Genomic DNA, 23,153 nt, shown 5'->3' on the forward strand with positions numbered 1-23,153 from the left:
GAACGTGCATCACAGAACAGAGCAAGGCGAGCATTTGTGCTTATAAAACGTAAAGTTTTTTATTTATTTTTGAAATGACCGATCGTTTCACTAGATAAGACCCTTATTCATCGTCTGGTATCGTTTAAAACCCTTTGAAGCTGCGCTGAAACTGTCATTTGGTCCTCGAAACGTTTGTGTCCTATTGAAGTCCATTATATGGAGAAAAAGCCTGGAATGTTTTCATCAAAAAACTTAATTTCTTTACGACTGAAGAAAGAAAGACATGGACATCTTGGATGAACTGGGGGTGAGTAAATTATCAGCAAAAGTTTTTTTTTAAAGTGAACTAATCCTTTAACGTTATCTTAGTAGCTATAACTTATAGAAAGAGTGCAACGTTATAAAGTTACATGTATTACAAAATACATAATGATTTGAGGACCAAGTTTATAGTCAAAGTATGGGCAGGCCATAGTCAATGTAAAGCATATTGTTGATGTTTCGTCCCTATTAGTGAATGTTCCATAACTGTTTATAATCCGCCGTCATCGGTGGTCCTGCTTACTAGCCTGCGCGTTCACGGCAGGCTCCGCTGTGGAGGGAGGAGCTGTGGGGGAGGAGCTGTGGAGGGAGGAGCTGTGGAGGGAGGAGCTGTGGAGGGAGGGCTGTAGCGTAGCAGAGAGCAAGGGGGTTGGACCTGTAAGTTGTGCTTGTTCAAATTTTCAGGCTAAGTCAACATTTTCTCAAAACTCCCTACTGCAGCTTTAAATAGTGCATACATTTTTTTTGTTCATTTAATTGGTGCAAAAATATTTATTTTGTTTGTATTTTTTATGTATTTGAATCTCCTATCTGTGTTATTCTCTTACTGATCATATTTCATACCTGTTGAGTTTACATTTTAAATGAATTTGACTGAAAAAAAGAATTGCTTACAACTCATTTGTTTTACAACTCATCAAAATAAGTTTTAAATAAGATTCAACAAAGTTTTTAGTCGGTTTACAAGTCATCAAAATAAGTTTTATACAAGATTCAACAAAGTTTTTAGTCAGTTTAATGTAATTTAAGTTGAAACTTACTTAACTTGTAAATTACTTGTAATTAAATTTTTAAGTACAATCAACTTGGATGTTTAAGGCAACATTTTTTTTTACAGTGTGGCGCTCTTATTCAAGTTTTTGTAAAATAGTTGAATGAATGAATGCTCTGTACATGCCTTTACAAATAAACGTAACAACGTTAAATATGTAATGAACCTTAAACAGTAATGCACACAGCGTAGAGGAGAATGACAGTCAACTACTCTGAATATCAATAAAAACTTTTTTTTAACTTTGAATATCAATTAAGAATTTTGGACATAAACATGTAAATTGCATACAGTAAAATGATTGACACTAAAAAATGACACAGAACAGTGATTCAAATATTTAATTCAAATAAATAAATGTTCGTACTGATCTTATTCATCAGGTCTCGCACATTTTAGCATCGCGGTCACTAGTTTAGACGAGCTCTGACACCCTGTGGTGAAACAATCGCGTATGTTTAATAGCCGCTGCTTTCTCAGATCGGTTTGGGTTGGATTAAAACTTCCATGGTCCGTTGAGTTTGGAAAACTCTTTACACAGTAATCATCAGAATATCTCTTCTCCTGTCTCTAAAAATGTCCAGATTTTTAAATCTTCACACACTCATTTTAGGTGGCGTTTAGTCAACGAGGTGATGACAGCACATTGAAAATATTCATAACTGGAAATAAATTACTATAAAACGGAAGTGCGTCATGAAGTTTAGTGCATAATGTAGTCCATAATAAAAACATATCGAGTGTAAATGATTATATGTATTAAAATCATAAATGGATGCTGCTTTATTTGGACATCACTTGTCCCTGTTTCTAAAGCCCTTCCAAACATTCACTCCAAACCCAATCCATTAAATACATTTTTCCCACTTTTTGAACATTTTCTCAATTTTATTTCAAATAAATGCCTCTCCGAGCTGATATGCGATGGGAAAAGGGAGAAGAATGAGCAATATTCGAACTCGAGTCGATCTTGCTAACGCCACACCACTGATTCTGTTGTCTGTGGGATTTCTTTTGTCATTTTGTCTGGCTCAACCAGACATTGGTGGGAGGAGTTAGTGTAAAAAAGCCTCTGCCAACAAGGCGGGCTATTTGCACTTGGTGTAAAAAGACACTGTAATACTGGCCTTCACACACATAATTCATCCATCACACCATAGCATGTTGTGAGGAATGGGTGGACTAAAAAGCATTATTCACATTTACACAGCTGAAGAGGGATATGAAGTGGGTTTAGTGTTGAAGGAGATTGGCTGATCGCCTGCTTCTCAGCACACTCACACATGTCAAATAACACACTATCCTCCACTCTCCACACCTGCATCCCTGAGAGAAACACATTTTGCATGCTGACCTGCGAACTTGATGTGGAACTTATTCTCGGGTTTGAGGATCTGCACATAGAGAGGGCAGTTTGGGGCAAAGTCCTTCACTGCCCAGGCTCTGAGAATGGTCTGATGGTCCTGTGTCAAAGAAAAACGGAGAGAAAGAGAGGCATTGGAACAGAAGTATACCATTAGTCCCAGTGTCTGCTCTTATGTACCAGCCATTACCCTCTTTACAGAGAAATTAACATCTAAAGTGCCTGATAACTAGTGAAGGTGAATCTCATTACAACCTGAACAGGTCTCATTTCAATGCAAAAATCAAAAGAAAAAGAAAAAAATCAGGAAATTATATTTTTCATTAAGAAAATAAAGCCTATTTTTGGAACTGTTACCCTTTTTTTCTTTTTGCTATGTAATATTATTTTAACATTATTAAGCAAATTTTCACCATGTTCCAGACATTCCATGTTTTTTTTAATTATTCCTTTAAAAAAATTATGGTTATACAATGTTTTTATTTAAATAAAAATAAATTAAAGGTTGTACATACATATACATTATATATATATATATATATATATATATATATATATATATATATATATATATATATAGTTTTTGTCACATTCAGTTATTGTATTAGTTTCATTTTAGTTAAATTTTTATGTGCTGCTTCTGCAGTAGGAACTACATTTTAATTGGAACTTAGTTCATGACTGTTAAAAATATACGTTCTATATAGTATGAATTACTATGAATATATATATTATGAATGAAATGCGGACATACTACATCCACAATGCTGTTACTGTCATGTAACCTTCCAGCGTCAGTTGTGTCCCTTCACTGCTATTATGAAATCCTCTCCCGTGGCCTCATGGGATAGTAAAGTGTCCATCAAATGCACACTTCAGAATGACAGCGGAAGTATTAGGTCATTCGGACATACAGTACGACTCTGTTGACATACTATATACCTACTATATAGTGGGGAATTATTCGATTTTGGACTTTTAGTTTGTTTCTCATTGTTTTTCTGTTTTTCTTTTCTGTTTCCTTGGTTGTCAGGCCAGGGTATTTGTTGTCATATTTACTCATTGCTTGATTGATTAGTCTCACCTGTCTCTTATTTCCTTCCTCAGTTATCCTGTGTATGCATTGCCCTCAATTTCAGGGGCTGTTTACACAACAACGGTTTCAACTAAAAACGTAAAACTTTTTATGTGTTTTTTTTTGGGTGCCTGAAAACGCAAACTTTTGAAAATGGGTTTAAAAGTGCAAGTTTTTGAAAAAACTAAAATGCAAACTCTGAAGATGATGACGTCATGCGTATTACATGTTCAGTCTAGTGTTTCATCGCCATCTAATGGCCTGGCAGCAGAATACAGAGTTTTTAGTTGTTTTTTGCGGATCCGAGTGAATGGGGATCGTTTTGAAAACGGTGTCGTCTGTACGCAGAAAACTCAAAGGAAAAACTACTCCGTTTTAAGCATATAGTTGTTGTGTAAAATTACCCTGAAACATTGGTTTTTTCCCATTCTCGTTAGCTGTTTGTTTTTTCTTCAGTGTTCAATGTATTTGTATTTTGGTTTATTGTTAATAAAAATCACTGCTGCGCTTAAATCCTGCCTCAACTTTTCTTTCCTGCAACCCTTTCTGACAGTTTCTTTTTTTAATATTACCTCAATAAAATATTTTTTTATTGATGGTATGTATTACAGTAAGCGGAGGAGAGAATGAATCTCACAATGCAAAATTAGGTCTCCTTTTCTTGATGCTTAATATAAAATTATAATTTATTTCTTTTGATTTTGGGTTGAAATGACCCTGACATTTTCTTGACAGTTTTTGTGAGAGATATCCAAGTACTTTCTCAATCGTCGCTTACAACTGCCTTGAGGATAAATCATTTCATGTTGAGCTGTCAAAATGTAAAATCAGTAAGGAGGAGGTGAAAGAGTGAAAGAGAATCAGGCTAACACATGGGATGTTCGAATCTGCTGCTTCCTATTTTACAGACAGAAATGAGAGGGTAGAGAAGCAGAATGGGAAAAAGGGTGAGAAAATTGAGTTGGAGGGGAACATACAGCGGCAAAGCGGTCCACTTCAAACCGGTTGCTAAGGATAAAACAGGCCTCTGCATCGTCCATCCTGCAGCCGATCACGATGAAGAGGATACAAGAGACCAGAGAAACAGGGTCAGGTTCCATAACAGGGGAAAAGGAGGGAGACAAAGAGAGAAAGAGAGTGGACGGAAGAGAAAAACAGAGAACGTAAAAGATACAAGCGAATACTTCCAAAAGTGTTCATCATTCTGACATCTGAGCGATGCTACTGATCACCACAAAAATATCTTCAACTCGTCCCACAAAAATGAATAAGTGTGATTTCTAGTTAATCAAAAAAAAGCTTTTCTTAACCAGTTAAGCTTATATGGTAGATATCAGTCTAAGCGAGACTATCAGAAAACATAAAGAAAGGGAAAAGTTTGAGCATTTAAGCTTTGATAATATAATGTGATTATATAAGAGATCATATTTTCATGATTAGTACTGAATACGCCACACAACAATTGTCATAATTTCAAATCAGGCACCAAATAGAGTGTGATGTGTTAGAAACATTTAGTAATACATGTTTTTAGTCACTAACATTAATATGAGCTACACACTGCTTTTAAAGCCTCCAGTCAACAGTGCAGTGACTCAGCTGTAGGAAGTGCTCAAATGAGTGAAATTTATTGACTATGAGTTAATGAAATGGAATATTTATTAAGACTTGTACACTTGAGGCATAGTAGGTCATGATGTCCCTTGTGAAAAAAAAGTACAGTACTCATTATGGAAATAATAAACTTCAAAAGAATACCTACACTTATATTAAATGCAATTAGCTGAACTTTAGAGTGATTTGACCCACTCGAGTAGGACTTATGTACATCTTTATATGTGATTTCATAATTACTTCAATTGACTTTTAAATATTGTTAATGTGTACTGGCAAATGTATACTGACAAGCATTTATGCTAAACTAAAATATACTGGGTTACACTTTATTTGAAGGTGTCCTTTTTACAATGTAATTATCCATTTAAGTAGCGAGTAATAATAAATAACTACTTGCTATAAGGTTATGACTAAGTGGCCTTTCATTCCATTGATATTATAATCAGCAAGAATAAACTTAAGATTTGAAGTATACTACAAGTGCACATTCAATACAATTAAGCGCACTTTTCTTTAGCAAGGGGTGTCTTGGGGTGACATGTACTGTTTACTCAGCAGGCTTACTTTGCCCTCATTAGGTCCTGGTCTTTGAGAGCAGACCCCTGCAGATAGATGACCCTCTGAGCCCACAGTGGGATATGGAGTACTCTCCGCACCTGGACGTCCATTTCAGCAGGACACAAGATGACCACATAGTAATCCTGGACATAATGAGCACAAGTTAGTGGAAAACGTTGTCAGATAGACACTGCAACCCGTATCAAACATATATAGCTTGGTTAAATTAAATTGATGTTCAGTTAATCCTACTACAAGCTTCCAGTCATCCTGAAGAGGATTAACAGCGCACAGCAGGCGGTCTGAGCTCATATTAACATGAACGTGCACACATTACATGTGTACACATGCATACTTACCTGCAGTCTGGGGTGCGCAAAGAACTCGTTGAGGAAGTCCATGAGAAGGTCTATCTTGAGACAGCTGACACACAACACCACGTGCTTCTCGGTCTGAGCACGATAGCGGCTGTAGTTCCCTCCAGACTTCTGTCGCTCCATCCACAAGAAAGCCAACTGCTCAAACTATGGGAAATTACAGGGAACGGGGCTTCATTAAGACTTCAGAACTTGAGATAACTATCTGTGAAATGAAGTTCAGCGGGCAAACTAATTCTGAACACATTCTGATTCATATAATGGTATATTTTAAATGTATAGTTTAGACTAATCTTGAATATTGCATATTGCTGTAGATTGTTTGTGTAGAATCTAGGGTTGTAACAATATATCGCAATACAAAAATGCAACGTGGAGAGTGAAAATATGTATCGTGGATAGTTCACCCAAAATAAAAATTACTGTGTGAGAAAAAAATTAGGTTTTCAGAGTTGTGTCAGTGCTACATTAAACTATAATGTTGAATATAATGTATAATAATGCAATGGGGGAATATTCGTGTAAAAAGTGGCCTACATTATTTTAAATGTATCTAGTCAGTGACAGAGTGCAAGCATATTCTTCTAAAATAATTTTGTATTTTCAGCTTCATGAATATTGAATCATGAATATTTTTATTCTGGTGTCACCATTGTCCTGTGCATTGGGTTACCAGCACCAAAGTACATACCTAGTCATTTACACCCACAATGTAATAAAATGTAGCATTTTGATCAACAGTAAATTTTTGTATCTAAAGCAGAATCTACAGATAAAGAGTATCGCAATAATATCGTATCGTGAGTTCGTGAAGGATCGAATCGTGACATGAGGATATCGTATCACCGCTACTAGACACTGTTTTTGATCATGTTTCTGCAAAGATAAGGCTGCTGTTGTGGATTGTGTGGGTGATATTGGCAGTGGGGATATTTTAAATGTTCCTGTATAAAAGCGCTCAGACGGATGTTTAACAGCAGGCGTAAATGTCTGACAGAAGTGCTTTGCTCCCGGTATTGAGAACATAAAGGGATTCTCAGCAAAGATTTGAGGTGTTTTATTAGCAGTCGTGGGTAATGTCTGCTATTCAGTGGCTTCCAGGCAAAGGGTAGTTGTGAATTGTGATTTGGCACTGTTTAATTGCGATACAAAAGCTACGAAGAAAAAAAAAGACCTCATAGCGATGTGTGCACAGGGAGCGATGGGATACGGCGGCTGCTGTCAGTCTCAGCGGGCCGTGAGCCATACCGGAGATTTCCCCTGTCAGGCCAGAAACAAACACTGGCTCGGCCATAACCCTCGAGCACCAGCTGCGTGTGGGGGGCAGCAGTAAATGTCAGCTGGTATTTGTAGATGAAAAGAGTAGGAGGGCCTCGCCGGAGCCACTGCCATTTCCTGTGTGACGGAAACATAGCAGCCTCCCGAAGAGGAAGCTGGCAGGGAAGCCCTCACATCACACATGAAAGACAAGCCCGCTCTCATCTCATTCTCTCCTCAGCCCCACGGGAGGCTCGTGCTCGTGAGTGAGTGAGTGTGAGACCTGTTTGGGTGGGTGTGTGTCAGCAATACAGGGTATATGTTGAAATGGGATGTGAAATGCGTTTCATTAAAGAGCACTGTGTACATGGAAGCGTTTGTGTGTGTGTGTGAGTGTGTCAGACTGTGAAAATCACCAGCTGTGTCGCGTCTCACGGGGCCTTAAACACAAAAGTGATTCGGCTCAGCGCTTTTGTCATCATAACCACATAATATTTGCATAAAATGTCTGACAGTTGAAACTAAAAGCGGAAAACCTTTTTGAAATCATCTTATGTGAAAGACCAATACAGAACTACTGTTGAGGAAACTGAGCAAGTTAAGACAAAATACTCCCTTTCATTCACTAGATTCTTTGTAAATGTTCCACAGCAATTCGTAAAATTTACCTAAATGACACAGTTTCAAAGTTCTTTCAAAGAACTTGCCGAAAGCTTGACCATGCATTTAATTTACCTGTATTGGTAGAACTATAAGAGCTACACATATCATGATGACAACGAGTAGCTGAGAGGGCCAGATCTGTGGTGTGACATCACCAAAGCCCACCGTAGAGAAGGTGACAACACAAAAATACAGAGAGTCAAAGAGCGTCAGGTTGTTCCCTGCTCGTTCCAAGTGCTGAATCCCGCAAATACTGGAAAAGAGAGATAAAAGGGTGTAAGAACAGCTGAAATATGGATTTAAAGGGATAGTTCACCCAAAATTTATAGGTCTGCCATTATTTTCTTACACTCGTGTTCTTCAAAACATCTATGATGTTATTTTAAAGCACTATGAGTATGAACGGTTGTGTAGAAAAGGGCTGTACTAAGATTTCTTTTTTTACATTATGAAAAAACAAATATGGGTTTAGACAATGAGTAAAAAAACTCTGAATAAACCATTCTTTGAAAGGCTTTTCAGGACGACAGGTTTTCAAGGATTTGCATGTGTATGGAAAGCCAGAGGGTTTCTATGATGACCGTATGGTTTGGAGCAAACTGTGATAAACACGAGCCAAAACTGGGTGGCGAGCCTCGCGCAAGACGACATGATGTGAACCCTGTTTGCGTGCCCGTGTGTGGGTTATCTTTCAGTACCGCTGGTGTGTGTGGCGCGCGCGCGTGTGTTTGCTCCGTGTTGAAAGGCCGGTTGAGTCAACATGCAGCTGTCAGCGGTGAAAAGGTCATTCGATTCTTTCCCTTCGGTTTTACAAACACACCGTTACCCTGTACATTCGGCACCTCCCTGCTACTTACCTCACAGAACAAGAGAACACACACAACATGGTGTTTAATTAATCAGCACTTTGGAAACACCATCCTATCAAATCATGACCAGTCACACACACACAGCTGCATCATCACCACAGATCCGAATTCTGCTATTCTACACATTTCTTGTACCAAAAGCACAATTAATTGTTCTGCTCTCCCACTGATTTATTGTAAAGTTAAACAATCTTCGAATTAAATGTATAATTTCAGGCCCTTTTTGTGCTTTTCTCTCACCAGGTGAAGATGAGGCAGAGTAGGGTGCTGATGAGGATGAGCACCTGGTTGAACATGGCCGAGTGTGTGCGCTGAATCGCTCTGTGCAGGTCATTCTGAAAACAACATGAAGGAGAACAGAGAGATAAAAGAAGGCAGAGATGAGAGACAGTGAGACGTTTAATAAAGTATAGTGCTATAGTGCTTGTACTTTATAAAAAACCAAAACAATGATCACGAGGTCTGGCAAATTTGATAACCAGCAAGCTTTCGACAGCAGAGGACAGATACGATCAGGAAAATAAGGCATGCGGAGGAAGTGAGCTAGAGATGGAGAAGAAAATAAGAGCTGTGTGATAAAACACAGACACAATTTCACTGGAAGAAAGGACAGGAGATAGGCTTCATTTCTTACAATCATGTTCTCAAGAGCGTGTTTGGCCAGCCAGCAGTTCAGGAAAACTGGAATGAACAAGTTTCTGAGGGAAGGCAAAATCACCTGATTGGAAAGAAAAAAAGACTTAATTTCCTTCAATTCAACGCGTTTTGTGATAGAGCTGTAACACACAATACAGAGTTTGTAACACCTCTATTCAGGAGCACTGCTGCTCCACTGATGAATCTTTAGCTCCATGGCAAATATACTAATATATATATATATATATATATATATATATATACACTTACCTAAAGGATTATTAGGAACACCTGTTCAAATTTCTCATTAATTCAATTATCTAATCAACCAATCACATGGCAGTTGCTTCAATGCATTTAGGGGAGTGGTCCTGGTCAAGACAGTTTCCTGAACTCCAAACTGAATGTCAGAATGGGAAAGAAAGGTGATTTAAGAAATTTTGAGTGTGGCATGGTTGTTGGTGCCTGACGGGCCGGTCTGAGTATTTCACAATCTGCTCAGTTACTGGGATTTTCACGCACACCCATTTCTAGGGTTTACAAAGAACGGTGTGAAAAGGGAAAAACATCCAGTATGCGGCAGTCCTGTGGGCGAAAATGGCTTGTTGATGCTAGAGGTCAGAGGAGAATGGGCCGACTGATTCAAGCTGATAGAAGAGCAACTTTGACTGAAATAACTACTCGTTACAACCGGGGTATGCAGCAAAGCATTTTTGAAGCCACAACACGCACAACCTTGAGGCGGATGGGCTGCAACAGCAGAAGACCCCACCGGGTACCACTCATCTCCACTACAAATAGGAAAAAGAGGCTACAATTTGCAAGAGCTCACCAAAATTGGACAGTTGAAGACTGGAAAAATGTTGCCTGGTCTGATGAGTCTTAATTTCTGTTGAGACATTCAGATGGTAGAGTCAGAATTTGGCGTAAACAGAACGAGAACATGGATCCATCATGCCTTGTTACCACTGTGCAGGCTGCTGGTGGTGGTGTAATGGTGTGGGGGATGTTTTCTTGGCACACTTTAGGCCCCATAGTGCCAATTGGGCATCGTTTAAGTGCCACGGACTACCTGAGCATTGTTTCTGACCATGTCCATCCCTTTATGGCCACCATGTACCCATCCTCTGATGGCTTCTTCCAGCAGGATAATGCACCATGTCACAAAGCTCGAATCATTTCAAATTGGTTTCTTGAACATGACAATGAGTTCACTGTACTAAAATGGCCCCCACAGTCACCAGATCTCAACCCTATAGAGTATCTTTGGGATGTGGTGGAACGGGAGCTTCGTGCCCTGGATGTGCATCCCACAAATCTCCATCAACTGCAAGATGCTATCCTATCAATATGGGCCAACATTTCTAAAGAATGCTTTCAGCTTCTTGTTGAATCAATGCCAGGTAGAATTAAGGCAGTTCTGAAGGCGAAAGGGGGTCAAACACAGAATTAGTATGTTGTTCCTAATAATCCTTTAGGTGAGTGTATATATATATATATATATATATATATATATATTTATATATAATTTCTATATATACAAATATAAATTATAAGACTCACTGACTGCAAGCAAGTCATTGAATCAGTCACACAACTCACTTCCTCACTGATTCAGCCTAAATGATGTACTCTTGACCACAGGTAATGACTTGAAATGATCTAAGAACCATAACGGTTATGAAAATAATGTGTAAAAATTAGGGCTGTGAAAAGATTAATCGCGATTATTCGCATCCAAAATAAAAGTTTGTGTTTACATAATATATGTGTGTGCACTGTGTATAATTATTTTGTATATATATATACACACACATGCATGTATATATTTAAGAAATATTTGCATGTATATACTTTATATATTTATATATAATTTATATTATATAAATATAAATATTTCATATATAAATAATTTTTTCTTAAATGTATACATGCATGTGTGTGTATTTATATATACAAAATAATTATACACAGTGCACACACATATATTATGTAAACACAAACTTATTTTGGATGCGATTAATCGCGATTAATCTTTTCACAGACCTATTAAAAATGCAAATACAATGCAGGTCTATACTGAAGAAGCAAAATAGTGTTTATTTGTTAGTATAATAATAATAATAATGTCAGAAACAAAATAAAATAATATTTTAAAATGTTAAATAAAATTAAATATAATAATAATAAATTATCCATGTCAATAAAAACATTTTTACTCACAGTGATCACAAACGGAACGGCGCTGATCATCTCCAAAATGAACGGAATGCGCAAAACTTGCTCCCAAACGTTGCCCTGGAAACAAGGATACTTGTGTCAGGGTCATGACACTAGTCTCTGTGTGACCTCTTGGATTAGAGGATAAAACGCTGCTTTGATAAGATTTGAACCATTGAAAAACAGCAGGGTTAAAGGTCACTCTCCTCGCCCCCTCGGAAATATGTTTCATTTATCAGATGAAGTTGAGCCCGTGGCTCAATTAAGGTGCCATATTTTACAAGCAAGATATATGTTTAGGTCTCATCCATTCGGGACCTGCGTGGGTGAAAAAGCCTCGTTGGTTTAGAAAGAAACCAAAGCGTGAGAGAGATGTGTTGATGCAGGTTGTGTTCATCGCACGGGGATCAAACGAGGTGTCGGAGACTCTAAGAGATCCCTTCACTTTCAGTGTCTGGAGGACAGTCATGCCTCGTGCTTTCTCTCACCACTTCAAAACAGCTTAACGCAACTCTTCCTCTACTCTTAAGGGGGTTAAGCTTGTTTCTGAAATGCTGTAGCTCGCCAGTTTGGACTAATGAACCAGTTTGGACCAACTAATGACCATAAATACCGGCTACGAACATCTAGAAACCACACCGTGCCAGCTGCCATCAGAAAAAAGTGAAAGTGAAAGTGACACCTAATGGCCAAGTATGGTAACCCATTCTTGGAATTTGACCTCTGCATTTAACCCATCCAAGTAAGTGCACACACATTAGGAGCAGAGTAGTGAGTACTGAACACACACACACTGCAAACGTGGATACACACACCCGGAGCAGCGGGCAGCCTTGAGTGGCGCCCGGGGAGCGATTGGGGGTTAGGTGCCTTGCTCAAGGACACCTCAGTCATATTCCTGCCGGTACTGGAATCGAACCAGCAACCTTTGGGTCACCAGTCCAACTCTGTTACCATTAGGCCATGGCCATGAGAATGCAGTTTGCATTTTGTAGGAACGATCTAAATAGTCAATGGGACACAATGTTAAACATACCAGCTCTGCTTATGAAGATTAATTACAAGAGGTAACGTATTTTCTAAACAGTCCATAATAGCATTAATGCTCACATGTTCGTTTAGTCAACTGCCAAGCAAGCAGATTTGTTTGGTGAGCTACTTTTCTTTGGACTAAGCAAAACAAACATGATTATCAGTCACAACATGCAATATAAATATCTCAATACAGAAGGTTATTTGGAGTTATTTGGTAAAAGCTCAAATGCAGCTAGCATTGAAATTAATATGAATCTGACAGATACTGTAGTTCTCTCCAGGTATTATAGGCGTCTTTGAAGCGAGTACAAGTACTAGTGATAAAACCATGAGCACATGGGTTGTTTGACTCACCTTGTAGCTGAGGTACACCAGCAACATTGTCTCTGAAAAACTGATGAATGCAACAAGCACCTGGAGAGAGGAGAAAATAGACAAACAGAGGGATAAAAAAAGAGACAGAGATTAGAGACAGAAGCAGAGGCTGTGTAGGAAGAAACAGCAGGAGCACTGAGTTTCACACTGTCTGAGAATAAATGCCGAAACTGTGGGCAACACAACAATGGAAAATGTGTCTGTGTGTGTCTTTTAAGCACAGGCTCTTGTAAGTGCCATGGATTTATTTAATATTTATTTTGCAACTATTATTTGGTAACACTTTACAATAAGGTTTCATGTGTTATCATTAGTTAATACAAAGTTCAATCAATGGCACAGGCTGTTACTGATTGGTTCCTGCTGTATCAGTAGCCAATGAGCTCTGATCAAGTTTGATCAAATAAATGATGGATTAAGACTTGTGAATAGAACATTTAATTAAATTTAGAGTTCAGAGACAAAAAAATAAATCATTATGACATAATTAATTCTGACTTTACAATAAACTGCCAAGTGTCTTCTAAGTTTCAAATGAGACCAGACATATGCTTTTAGTGCAAAGGCTTCTTGAACTGTATCTGTTTTAGTTTGTTTATGCCATTTATTGGGATTAATTCAAAAGTGGGGGTGAATGCTAACAGGCTAACATTTTTAAAAACGTTATAAAAATAAATCATTGAAAGGAATAGTAAGATAATCAGATTTATTATGATTTGAATCCAATCTTGCAATACTTACATCATTAATTAAATCATCAATGTAAAATATGTGCAAATATAATTTAATTGTACTTGGGAAACACAAAATGCTATTAAATTAGCATTAGCAATCACTGCACATTTTATTTCAACAAAAATTTAATTTCCACCATTGTGATTTCCATGACATTAATTGTGATTTGGAATGTGGAAAAAAAAGAAGATTTTTATTAATTAAGGGAATTCTTCTGAATTCTTCAGTGATGTGTGTGCATCCATTGTTTTAATATTAAATACAATCATGAGAGCCCAAAAAGTTACTTTTAAAATCACACAAAGGACAAAAGTGCCTGTAGAAGAAACACAAGTGTATGTGTGTGTGTTAATGGATTTGTTCTGACCTGAAGAGCCCAGAGTGGCAGAGGCCTGTTCACCCAAATTATGAGGGACCTGATGACAGGAAGCCATTATTATGACAAAATCAGATAAAGAATGAAAGGGAAATTACAAATTAGAGACGCTTGGATCAAGAAGCAGGCCCATAATTGAACACTACCACACATGACAAACAAACACACCAATTCCAGAATCCAATCCATTTACAATGCCTGAGCAATAAACAGATTCATACGAACATTTTTGTTACAAATTAAGAATTCAAAGCTGTGTTGTGTGAATTCTGCATTAAAGTAATGAGCAGAGTGGCATCCTGTCAGACACACACCATTAAATGCTTACAGACTGCCGCCAGCATTTTTGATTCTTAATAAATAGCATAAACCTGACCGCCTTGTTAAACAGGTCACGGAGACTCCTTGTGCACTGTCCTGAAGTCAATAAATCAATTCTACCGCTGGCATGAGACAAAACAGTCTAACTGTACACAACACAATACATTTCTAGCAAAAAAGGAATTTGAATCACAGCCATTCAGAACATGTTGGGTTAATTAACATACAGTTCAATTTTAGACCAATCAGATTTAATTGTGGGCAGGGCTACCCAGCACAACATCACAGGAATGAGAAACAACCAATTGTTGCAGTCGGTTAAAAACATTCTGCTCGTGTTTCATGAATTGAGTGGTTTGGAGTTACACAGCAGCTTTACCCTTGTTAAAAAGAAATACCTTTAAAAATGTACTTATACGGAAATATTGTACTTTAAAAGAATATATTTAAGTGTGAACTGAATGTAATTTTTTCAGACACACCTTCTGACTCCATGTTATGCAATTCAATGAAAATGATTTATTGTTTAAATTTATATTAAATGCTATTAGTTGAACTTTAGAGTAGGACTAGTAGGACTTAATTGCATCTGTACAATGTTGTCTTTGAAATATGGTAGAAGTGTACTGACGAATGTAACAAGCGTTTATGCTAAACTAAGACATACTTCAATGTATAAAACTTATTTTTCATGCATTTAAATATTTGTAATCACACATTTGCAACGATGAAGTTAAAAATTTATATTTAAAAGATAGCCAATAAACTTTAAATGTAATATTGAATGTAACACGCAACAGTTTTATAATCAAGCACTTTTTGTCAACATTCAAATAAGTGTACTTCTTTGAATCATGACAAGATTATTAAAGTCCTCCTGTAGTCAATGATTATATCCCTTAAAACTCACCTTTGATCACCAAAATGACATATTTGAAAAAAAATCTCGATTTTTTTTTCATGCCTTAAAATATCTTGAATGTAACTCTACACTCAATGAATATTTAAATGATCCCCGCCTCCATCACACCAGCTCAGTGATCCACTTGTTGACGATCACATGTTGACCTAAATGGTTACAATGTAGTTTGTGACGTCAGAAACACAAGCGATTTCAAACTGCGTTTTTGAGACTGTCTTTAGTTCACTGCAGTTTTAAGGAGAAAATTCTCAACAATGGTGTTGACTTTTGAATTTACATATAAAAACACCACATAGACATATAAACAACATTATAAGCTTGATTTTCACCACAGGGGGACTTTAAAACAATGATTTAAAATGTGCTTTAAAATAAAACTATATATATATATATATATATATATATATATATATATATATATATATATATATATATATATATATATATATATATGATTTGAAGGATTTGGACGTATTAGTATTTTGAAGGATTTGGACATTCAAAGCACACTTCTTTTCCACAAGGGTATATTAGGCTTAATATAAAATATCAGAGGAGATGAGCAGCAAAGTTCCTGATAAACATATTCAAAAGTGGAGATTCACATTCCTTAAATTTGTATTGATTTTCTTCAGATTTTCTCTATTAAAATGGCCATATGTCTATGTGCATCTGGCCCTCCGCCACCATGTTCATTTCTCATTGCAGAGTCAAGAGCCTGGATTCTTACCAGTCGAAATGGCTTCTGTTGTGGGCAGAGGCATTCTGTCTGAGACAGCCAGGACTGCAGGGGAAGCAAACACACACAGATAAGAGTTGCAACGGCTTGCTTTTTATGCATGGACTGTGCAAAGGCACTTCAGTCTTCTCCAGATCTCACTTTACCTTCGTCTACCCACACACTCTCTCTCTAACACCACATGAACTCTTCTCTGAACTGAAAATAGATTTTCACTTTTGACCGTCCTTCTCTGTTCCTGTCGTTCATTTGCATCTCTTTGGCGTGAGCTTCTCGCTATGCTGTTTTTCAGCACTTTGGCAGAAAATATGTTTTTTATTTTTTTTCATTTACACTCAGAAATGCAACAGACTCTGACTTGTTTCTCTGTATATGCCTGTTTTTCTTCACTCTTCCAGTGAATTCCAGTGCCCTGAGTGACAACCTCTTCTGGCGATGCGACAAAGTTAAATTTTATGCAAATGAGAAGTGATGTAGTGCAGTGGCTACCAATGGAAATGCAGACAGCCATTCGACTGGTATGGCTGCAGTTGAGCAGGAACACCTACTAGCAAAAGCAACAGTACAACTAGTCAGTGACTTCAAGAGATTAAACGCTACCTTAAAGATATAGGTTCAGACTGACGGTTAGCAATTTCGTCGGTAAAGATTGTTGTTCCTACTCGACCGCTGTTTCCAAATGTATCAGGAGAATGGCATCAATGTTCATAAAGGTCAATTCTACTCTAACTTTGTTTAAAACACAATCAAACAATTGCTGTTCCTCCAGAAACCTTAGATTGCAAATTTTAGCTGAGTGTGAAGTTAGTATGCTACTAAGCTAAGCTACTTCATGCTATAACATGAAAACTTCCAACACGCACATATTATAGATGGATATATTTTAAATTGATTTAAGTAGTGGTTTATAATGAAATTTCCCTTGACTACAACCACCATCTTGAATAAAAACATAATAATTAAATAGTGTAAATAAAGTGAACGTGTCACAATGCATTCTAAAATTAGCCTTATGAGGGATACTTCCAATGTTGTCTTTAACAATCGAACATTTCACCTTGACTTGATTTGCCATTTTGGATCAACATTTTGCTAACGCTTTATGGTTACACTTTATTTTAAGTTGTGTTACAGTGCAATTAAATATTTAAGTAAAGTGTAATATTAATTAACTACATGTACTTACTATAGGGTTAGGGTAGGATTAGGATTTGGTTGAGGGTTAATGGCATGTAATTTGGCATAATTTACGGTTATTACTATGGTAATTACATGTAACATATGTAACAAGGACACTGTAAAATAAAGTGTTACCCACTTTATTTTAGTGTCCTTGTTACACGTTACATATAGTTACTATATTAATATATATAAATCACATGTGCCTAACCCTAAACCAAACTATAATCCTAACCCTATTGTCAGTACATGTAGTTAATTATTATTACTTAGTACTTAAATTTATAATTACACTGTAACATGGACACCTTAAAATAAAATGTAACCAACAATTTTACTACACTTCTTGCAGTGCATTCTGGGATTGCTTTCTCTACAGAGGACACATGCACCATCTAGACACTGCTCACATGTTTAGTACTGTTTCGGCCAAAACCGAAAACTCTTTTTCGGTGGAATATTTCTGGCTGCTGAAATTTCAGTGCGCTGAAATTTCAGTGCATCACTACTACGTTTATGTACATCAAATTTACATGAAATTTGTTAATATGAGGCACCTTTAGAATATGGTCAAAACAATATTATCTTAACAAGCTGAATAGTTTTTCTGTCTACTAAAATAGCTTTCACGTCGAGTAAAAAATATCCTCGGTCCCATTTGGCTGTGTCTCACCAGTCTCTCTCCTCCCGCGGGTCGTCCAGCAGGACTCGCACGATGTAGAGCAGGCAGCTCACAACCTTCAGGAAGAAGTTGAAGAGTCGCACTCTCAAACCTGCACACAAGAGCGTGAGTCTGTCACCAATCAGTATTACAAAGAGCTTCACAAACAACAGACACACCAAGCCCAATACTCACGGACGGGACACAACAGCTAGAGGACAGCACATCAAACGGCCAGTAACAAATACAAGACCAACCAATTACCCAGCACCAGCTCCACAGAGCCACTCACAGGGGTCAACAGCACTCCACGTGAAAGCAAAAACAAACTACCACCTCACAGGACAAGAAAAGCCACAATTAGAGCCGCCCCTTGGTCTGGCCGAGAACTCACTGGATCTTTGGTTTTTGATGAAGAACAGCTTCAGACGTTCCTTGAATGTGTTTTCATTCACATAGAACTCTACCTGCACTCTAAAAGGAATGATGATGTTTGGTTGGAGATGGAGAGGAAGGGGGAAGGACAGATAATGATGACATGTATGAGAGAGGAGGCAAGAAAGTTAGACTTATTGCCATTGCCGTAATAATAAAAAGCAATCAGTTGAGAGATAGAAAGTGCTGTTGTTATATTAAACTCTAACAGCTTTAAAAGGAAATGATGTTGCCTTTTGTGCGCAAGGCGGCTGTGGTTGACCTCGCCATCCGCTCTGACTTAATCCAGAATTATAAATGACTTCCACAGCGAGGGAGGACGCAACAGGAGGAGCCATAACTCTGTTTGTAGAGTGTGGACTGGAATGAAAAGCACCAGAGATCTGGAACTGACCGTAGAGGAATATTCCAGCTCGTGTTCGACTCGACCCCCGTCCGGCATTTGCAGCGGCAAGATGCCAATAACCACAGGCAATCATTTCCAAACAGGAATACAAATGTGTTTACTTGCACTTATTTGCACAAATGATCACTAGATGGCTTTTTTAAAAGCAGAAACGGGAAGCTCTTGTGTTTGTTAAAGCACTTAAATGGATTCTGGATGGACTTAAATGTTTGTTGTTTGAGCTGTAAAGCTGTACGTTCAGAGCATTTACATTTATTCATTTAGCAGAGGCTTTTATCCAAAGTGTCTTTCAATTGAGGAACCTAACAATGATTCATCTTAAGAGGGAATAAACACGAGAAGTGCTAGAAATAGAAAGTTTGAGCCATCGTTCAGGATAGTACATGCTAGAATAGGGAGGGATTAAGAAATAGTGAGAGCATAGAAAAAAAGAATAGACCGTAAGACAGAATAGATATTATGTTTTATTTTTCAGCAGTATGGAGTTAAGTGCTGATGGAGGAGATGAGTCTTCAGCTGTCTCTAGAATATTCATATTGCACATGCATGCATTTGAAACACACTAGATGAATATATACATTACTGACCATTCATTTTAAATCAGACCTTGACAACATTCAAAATGATACATTGTCGATTTTGCTTATGAGTCATTTTGGTTGAGATTGAAATTTCAGAGTTGTTTCATCGTTAACTGAGAATTATGTAAAATCAACATTTATGATTATTTATGATTAATTTATGACTAATAATCAATTATGATTATTTCAATGGCATTAATGTTTTCATATTTAGCAAACTGCACTGAATTTAAGTAATAGTTAGGGACTCAAACCCTTGACTTTGTCGTGGCTAGCGCAATGCTCTATACTGAAATCAATGAATGTTGATATGCCAACATTGACAATGTTTTATTGCTTGTTTGATATCTGGGTTGGCATCAAAATTCACATTCAAAAAATTATTGTTAGAAAAATGTTTTTCATTCAAGTTTAGCCTATTTCAAATTTCATACTGTAAATGGTACGAAAGTTAAATGATGTAAACTATAATTCCTCTGACTGTCTGTTTACAATTCAAGATGTTTACGTCAAGATCAGTTACCCAGGATGACATGATTATAGACGGCAAATTTGATTTATGGTAAATTAAATTACTTCCATACCCCAACCCTGGAATTCATGCATGGGCACAAAGGGAAAGTAAGAGTGTTTTAGCTTGGCCATTGTGTCCCAAAGAAAAAATATTCAATTCAGTTCAAATCTGTCTGCTGGTCGTTGGTTGGATAAAGGCAGATCTAAAAGTGAGCTTGCAGTCGATTATTAGAAAGGGGCGGGTTTTATGCAGACTAAGGGTACATTTACACGACACCGATTTGCTTAAAATGGAGAAGTTTTTCCTGTGAGTTTTCCTAGTACAGACTACACCATTGTCTAAACGATTCCCATTCACACGGATCCACGAAAACGACTAAAAACGCTGTATTCTCCTGCCAGGCCATTAGATTGCCATTACACGCAATAGACTGAACACGCAATACGCATCTGCATGATGTCATCGTCTTCAGAGATTTGCGTTTTTGTTTACATGGAGACCGTTTTAAAAAACGTGCAATTTGAAACCCATTTTCAAAAGTTAGCGTTTTCAGGTACCCAAAACGCTGTTGTCCTGTAAACGAACGGCCAAAACACAGTAAAAGTTTAACGTTTTTAGTTGAAAGCGGTGTCGTGTAAACAGCCCTTACATGATTGGTGAAATCTGGCATTTGTCACCATGCTTAACATTCAACATGCTCAATCGGCCAAAAAGCCCACAACGTGGTCCGACTAGTGGCTGGAGTGTGAAACACACCTCAAAAACTGGCCCGGCTGACGCTCAACGGTGGTCGAGCGTCGGTTTGGTGTGTCAGAACCTTTATGCCATTATTCAAAGGTAACTTGCAATGTTTCAGTCATATAGGTTATATAGATATTCTATCTGTTTATTTAAGGGTTCTAAACTTTCTTTCGGTGTGTGTGCACTCTGAACGTGTTTCCAGGTCATTTATAGATACTGAATGCCAGTCAATATAATCGTCTGTGGTTATTGACATCACGCCACAGTAGCTGTCCACACACATTAAGTTGTAAATAACAATTATGTTCCTTTAAAGGTCACTCATGGGAGAATGTCACACACATCCAGTTCATTGTACTCTGGCACGTTTCCAGTCCCGTTTTAATCAGTTTCCTTGGCTCCAACTATCCAGGGACTCATAAAGAGGCATTAGCCACAGACCAGATCAGTGTGAGCCAGATCACTCCAGTCTTTTTAAAGACTTCCTCTCAGATCTCTGGAGCCAGTCTCATTTCCACAGAGCTCTGCGTAATTGGAAGGAAACATGGAGGGACACATAATATCCGGTGAGTCATGTCATAACAACGGGAATAAAAGAAGAGAATGTGTGATCTGTCCATTTCTCGCACTCGTATGTCGGGGAAAAATAGATAATGTGAATTCAAAGTGCGGAAAAGGGGATCCGGACCCCACGTGGTGGTTGACCCGTACGTATCCTCTCCTCACAGCGAGAACCCCGTCAGACCATGCTGTGTGTTGCTATAGCGACAGAGGTTTCTCTGGGTTTCCCAACACACACACATCTAGTTGTAATAATCAAGTTTCATGGGCGTGGAGGACTTGATTCATTCTGAGCACCTTGGAAATAATGGCCTTTGCACACAATCTTACCTACTGTAAGTGTCATGATTGCGGTGAGAAAATCAGTATCACATTAATACACGTGTCCAAAAAAACACTCTCTTGGTGCACAACGTATCAACATTTTGGCCATTGTGAGGACCACCTTAACAATACTTGCGAATTACAGGAAAGATTACAGGATTTATGCTCACAAAAACACATCCAGGTCACAGCAAAACCAAAAGAAATGATATTGTGCATTAGGTTACTCTATCATATTATATTTGCATTCACAAATTATATTTTAGGATCACTGTTTTTTTTTTTGCATTGTGACATTATTTGAATGACTATTATCATGTTTTCATCAATTTCATGCCGGTCACCGTGATTTTGCCAAGTAAAACATGTTCCTGGATCAACATAATTTTGTTGATCCTGGAAAAACATTCCTGTCCCAAAATTTAGTCCTTACCCTATCCCTACCCATAACTTTTCCCTAAAATCAGACGGAAATGATAGGTGAATAACACTGATGTTGAAGCACCTAACCCTGGTTCTAAGCCTAAACTTGACATAAACTGTAAACTTGTCCCTCAAATCTGATTGGTTGATCTTAAAGTTGTTCTAGGATCAACAAAGATGTTGATACAGGATGGTGTGGTACTTGGTGAAATCACGTTCACCATTTCGGGACCACAATGCTTCAGAACAGTTTCTTTTTGTAATTATAGAAAAAAGCAATCTTTTTGTAATAAATCTATGTGGCCACATACACACTACAGCTAAATTCAGTTGTCAATTCATATTTAGGGCCAGATTTACTAAACAGGACAAATTAGCACAAGAGTGTAATCCCATAAAAGCGCCGATGGGAGTGGTAAGTTCTACGCGACTGACGACGACCTACTGACGATGAACAATTTGAAGAACACAGATGCAGCCAGATCATTTTCAAATTACAAACCATGAAATCTGCAAAGAGCAGCTCAAATTAGCATCAGGTTTAAGACATGCTTTTTCGGGCGGTAAATAATGGCGCAATACCAGTAATCTGACAAGCACAAACCTTAGTAAATTCATTTAAATACTCCCATTTTTTAATAGGAAAAATACTCCCATTTAAATACTCTCATTTATCCTCCCATAAATTTTGCGTCTGAAAGGGAAACCCCTACAAATGCACATGCAATAGTCAACCGCAAAAATAACCCTGTCCATGCCTTTTCAGCATCAATTTTTCACGGGTGTCTTTAGTAAATCCTGACATTAAAGGGGACCTATTATGCAAACTTCACTTTAGCATGGTGTTTATACATAAATGTGTGTTGGCAGTGTGTGTACACAACCACCCTATAGGTATAAAAATCCACCCACTCCTTTTTTTTGGTCCCCATAAATCATAAGCAGTGTCTCTCAATGACCTGTTTTCAGCCATGGGGCTGGTGTGACGTCACATCAGCCACAGGCCCCGCCCACGAATGTTGACAAACACTGCCGTTTTAACATGGAACCGCCCTGTTCGAGTTCACAGCGAGTTGTACACATTCACCATTACTGCACTGACGAGAATGTCTCCC

General features: G+C 37.8%; 1 protein-coding gene across 3 annotated transcripts in view; it reads right to left on the reverse strand.

Moving 5' to 3' along the window:
- kcnt2b (potassium sodium-activated channel subfamily T member 2b) overlaps positions 1-23,153 on the reverse strand; it is an 85,728-nt gene that overhangs the window by 32,617 nt on the left and 29,958 nt on the right. For 2 of the 3 annotated variants that reach the window (XM_077211751.1, XM_077211750.1), the window contains exons 2-14: positions 18,448-18,527; positions 18,066-18,165; positions 16,205-16,258; positions 14,223-14,271; positions 13,100-13,159; positions 11,714-11,788; positions 9,489-9,572; positions 9,095-9,189; positions 8,058-8,238; positions 6,048-6,212; positions 5,695-5,831; positions 4,491-4,554; positions 2,430-2,538 (exon numbers count right to left, since the gene is read on the reverse strand). In XM_077211751.1, coding sequence (XP_077067866.1) covers positions 2,430-2,538; positions 4,491-4,554; positions 5,695-5,831; positions 6,048-6,212; positions 8,058-8,238; positions 9,095-9,189; positions 9,489-9,572; positions 11,714-11,788; positions 13,100-13,159; positions 14,223-14,271; positions 16,205-16,258; positions 18,066-18,165; positions 18,448-18,527 — 1,253 coding nt within the window. The remainder of the gene's footprint in view (positions 1-2,429; positions 2,539-4,490; positions 4,555-5,694; positions 5,832-6,047; positions 6,213-8,057; positions 8,239-9,094; positions 9,190-9,488; positions 9,573-11,713; positions 11,789-13,099; positions 13,160-14,222; positions 14,272-16,204; positions 16,259-18,065; positions 18,166-18,447; positions 18,528-23,153) is intronic. The other variant, XM_077211752.1, reaches the window with a different exon arrangement.

Source organism: Siphateles boraxobius, unplaced genomic scaffold (assembly GCF_051911475.1).
Source record: "Siphateles boraxobius isolate OS27281-9 unplaced genomic scaffold, OSU_SipBor_1 66, whole genome shotgun sequence".
NCBI classification, from domain to species: Eukaryota; Metazoa; Chordata; class Actinopteri; order Cypriniformes; family Leuciscidae; genus Siphateles; species Siphateles boraxobius.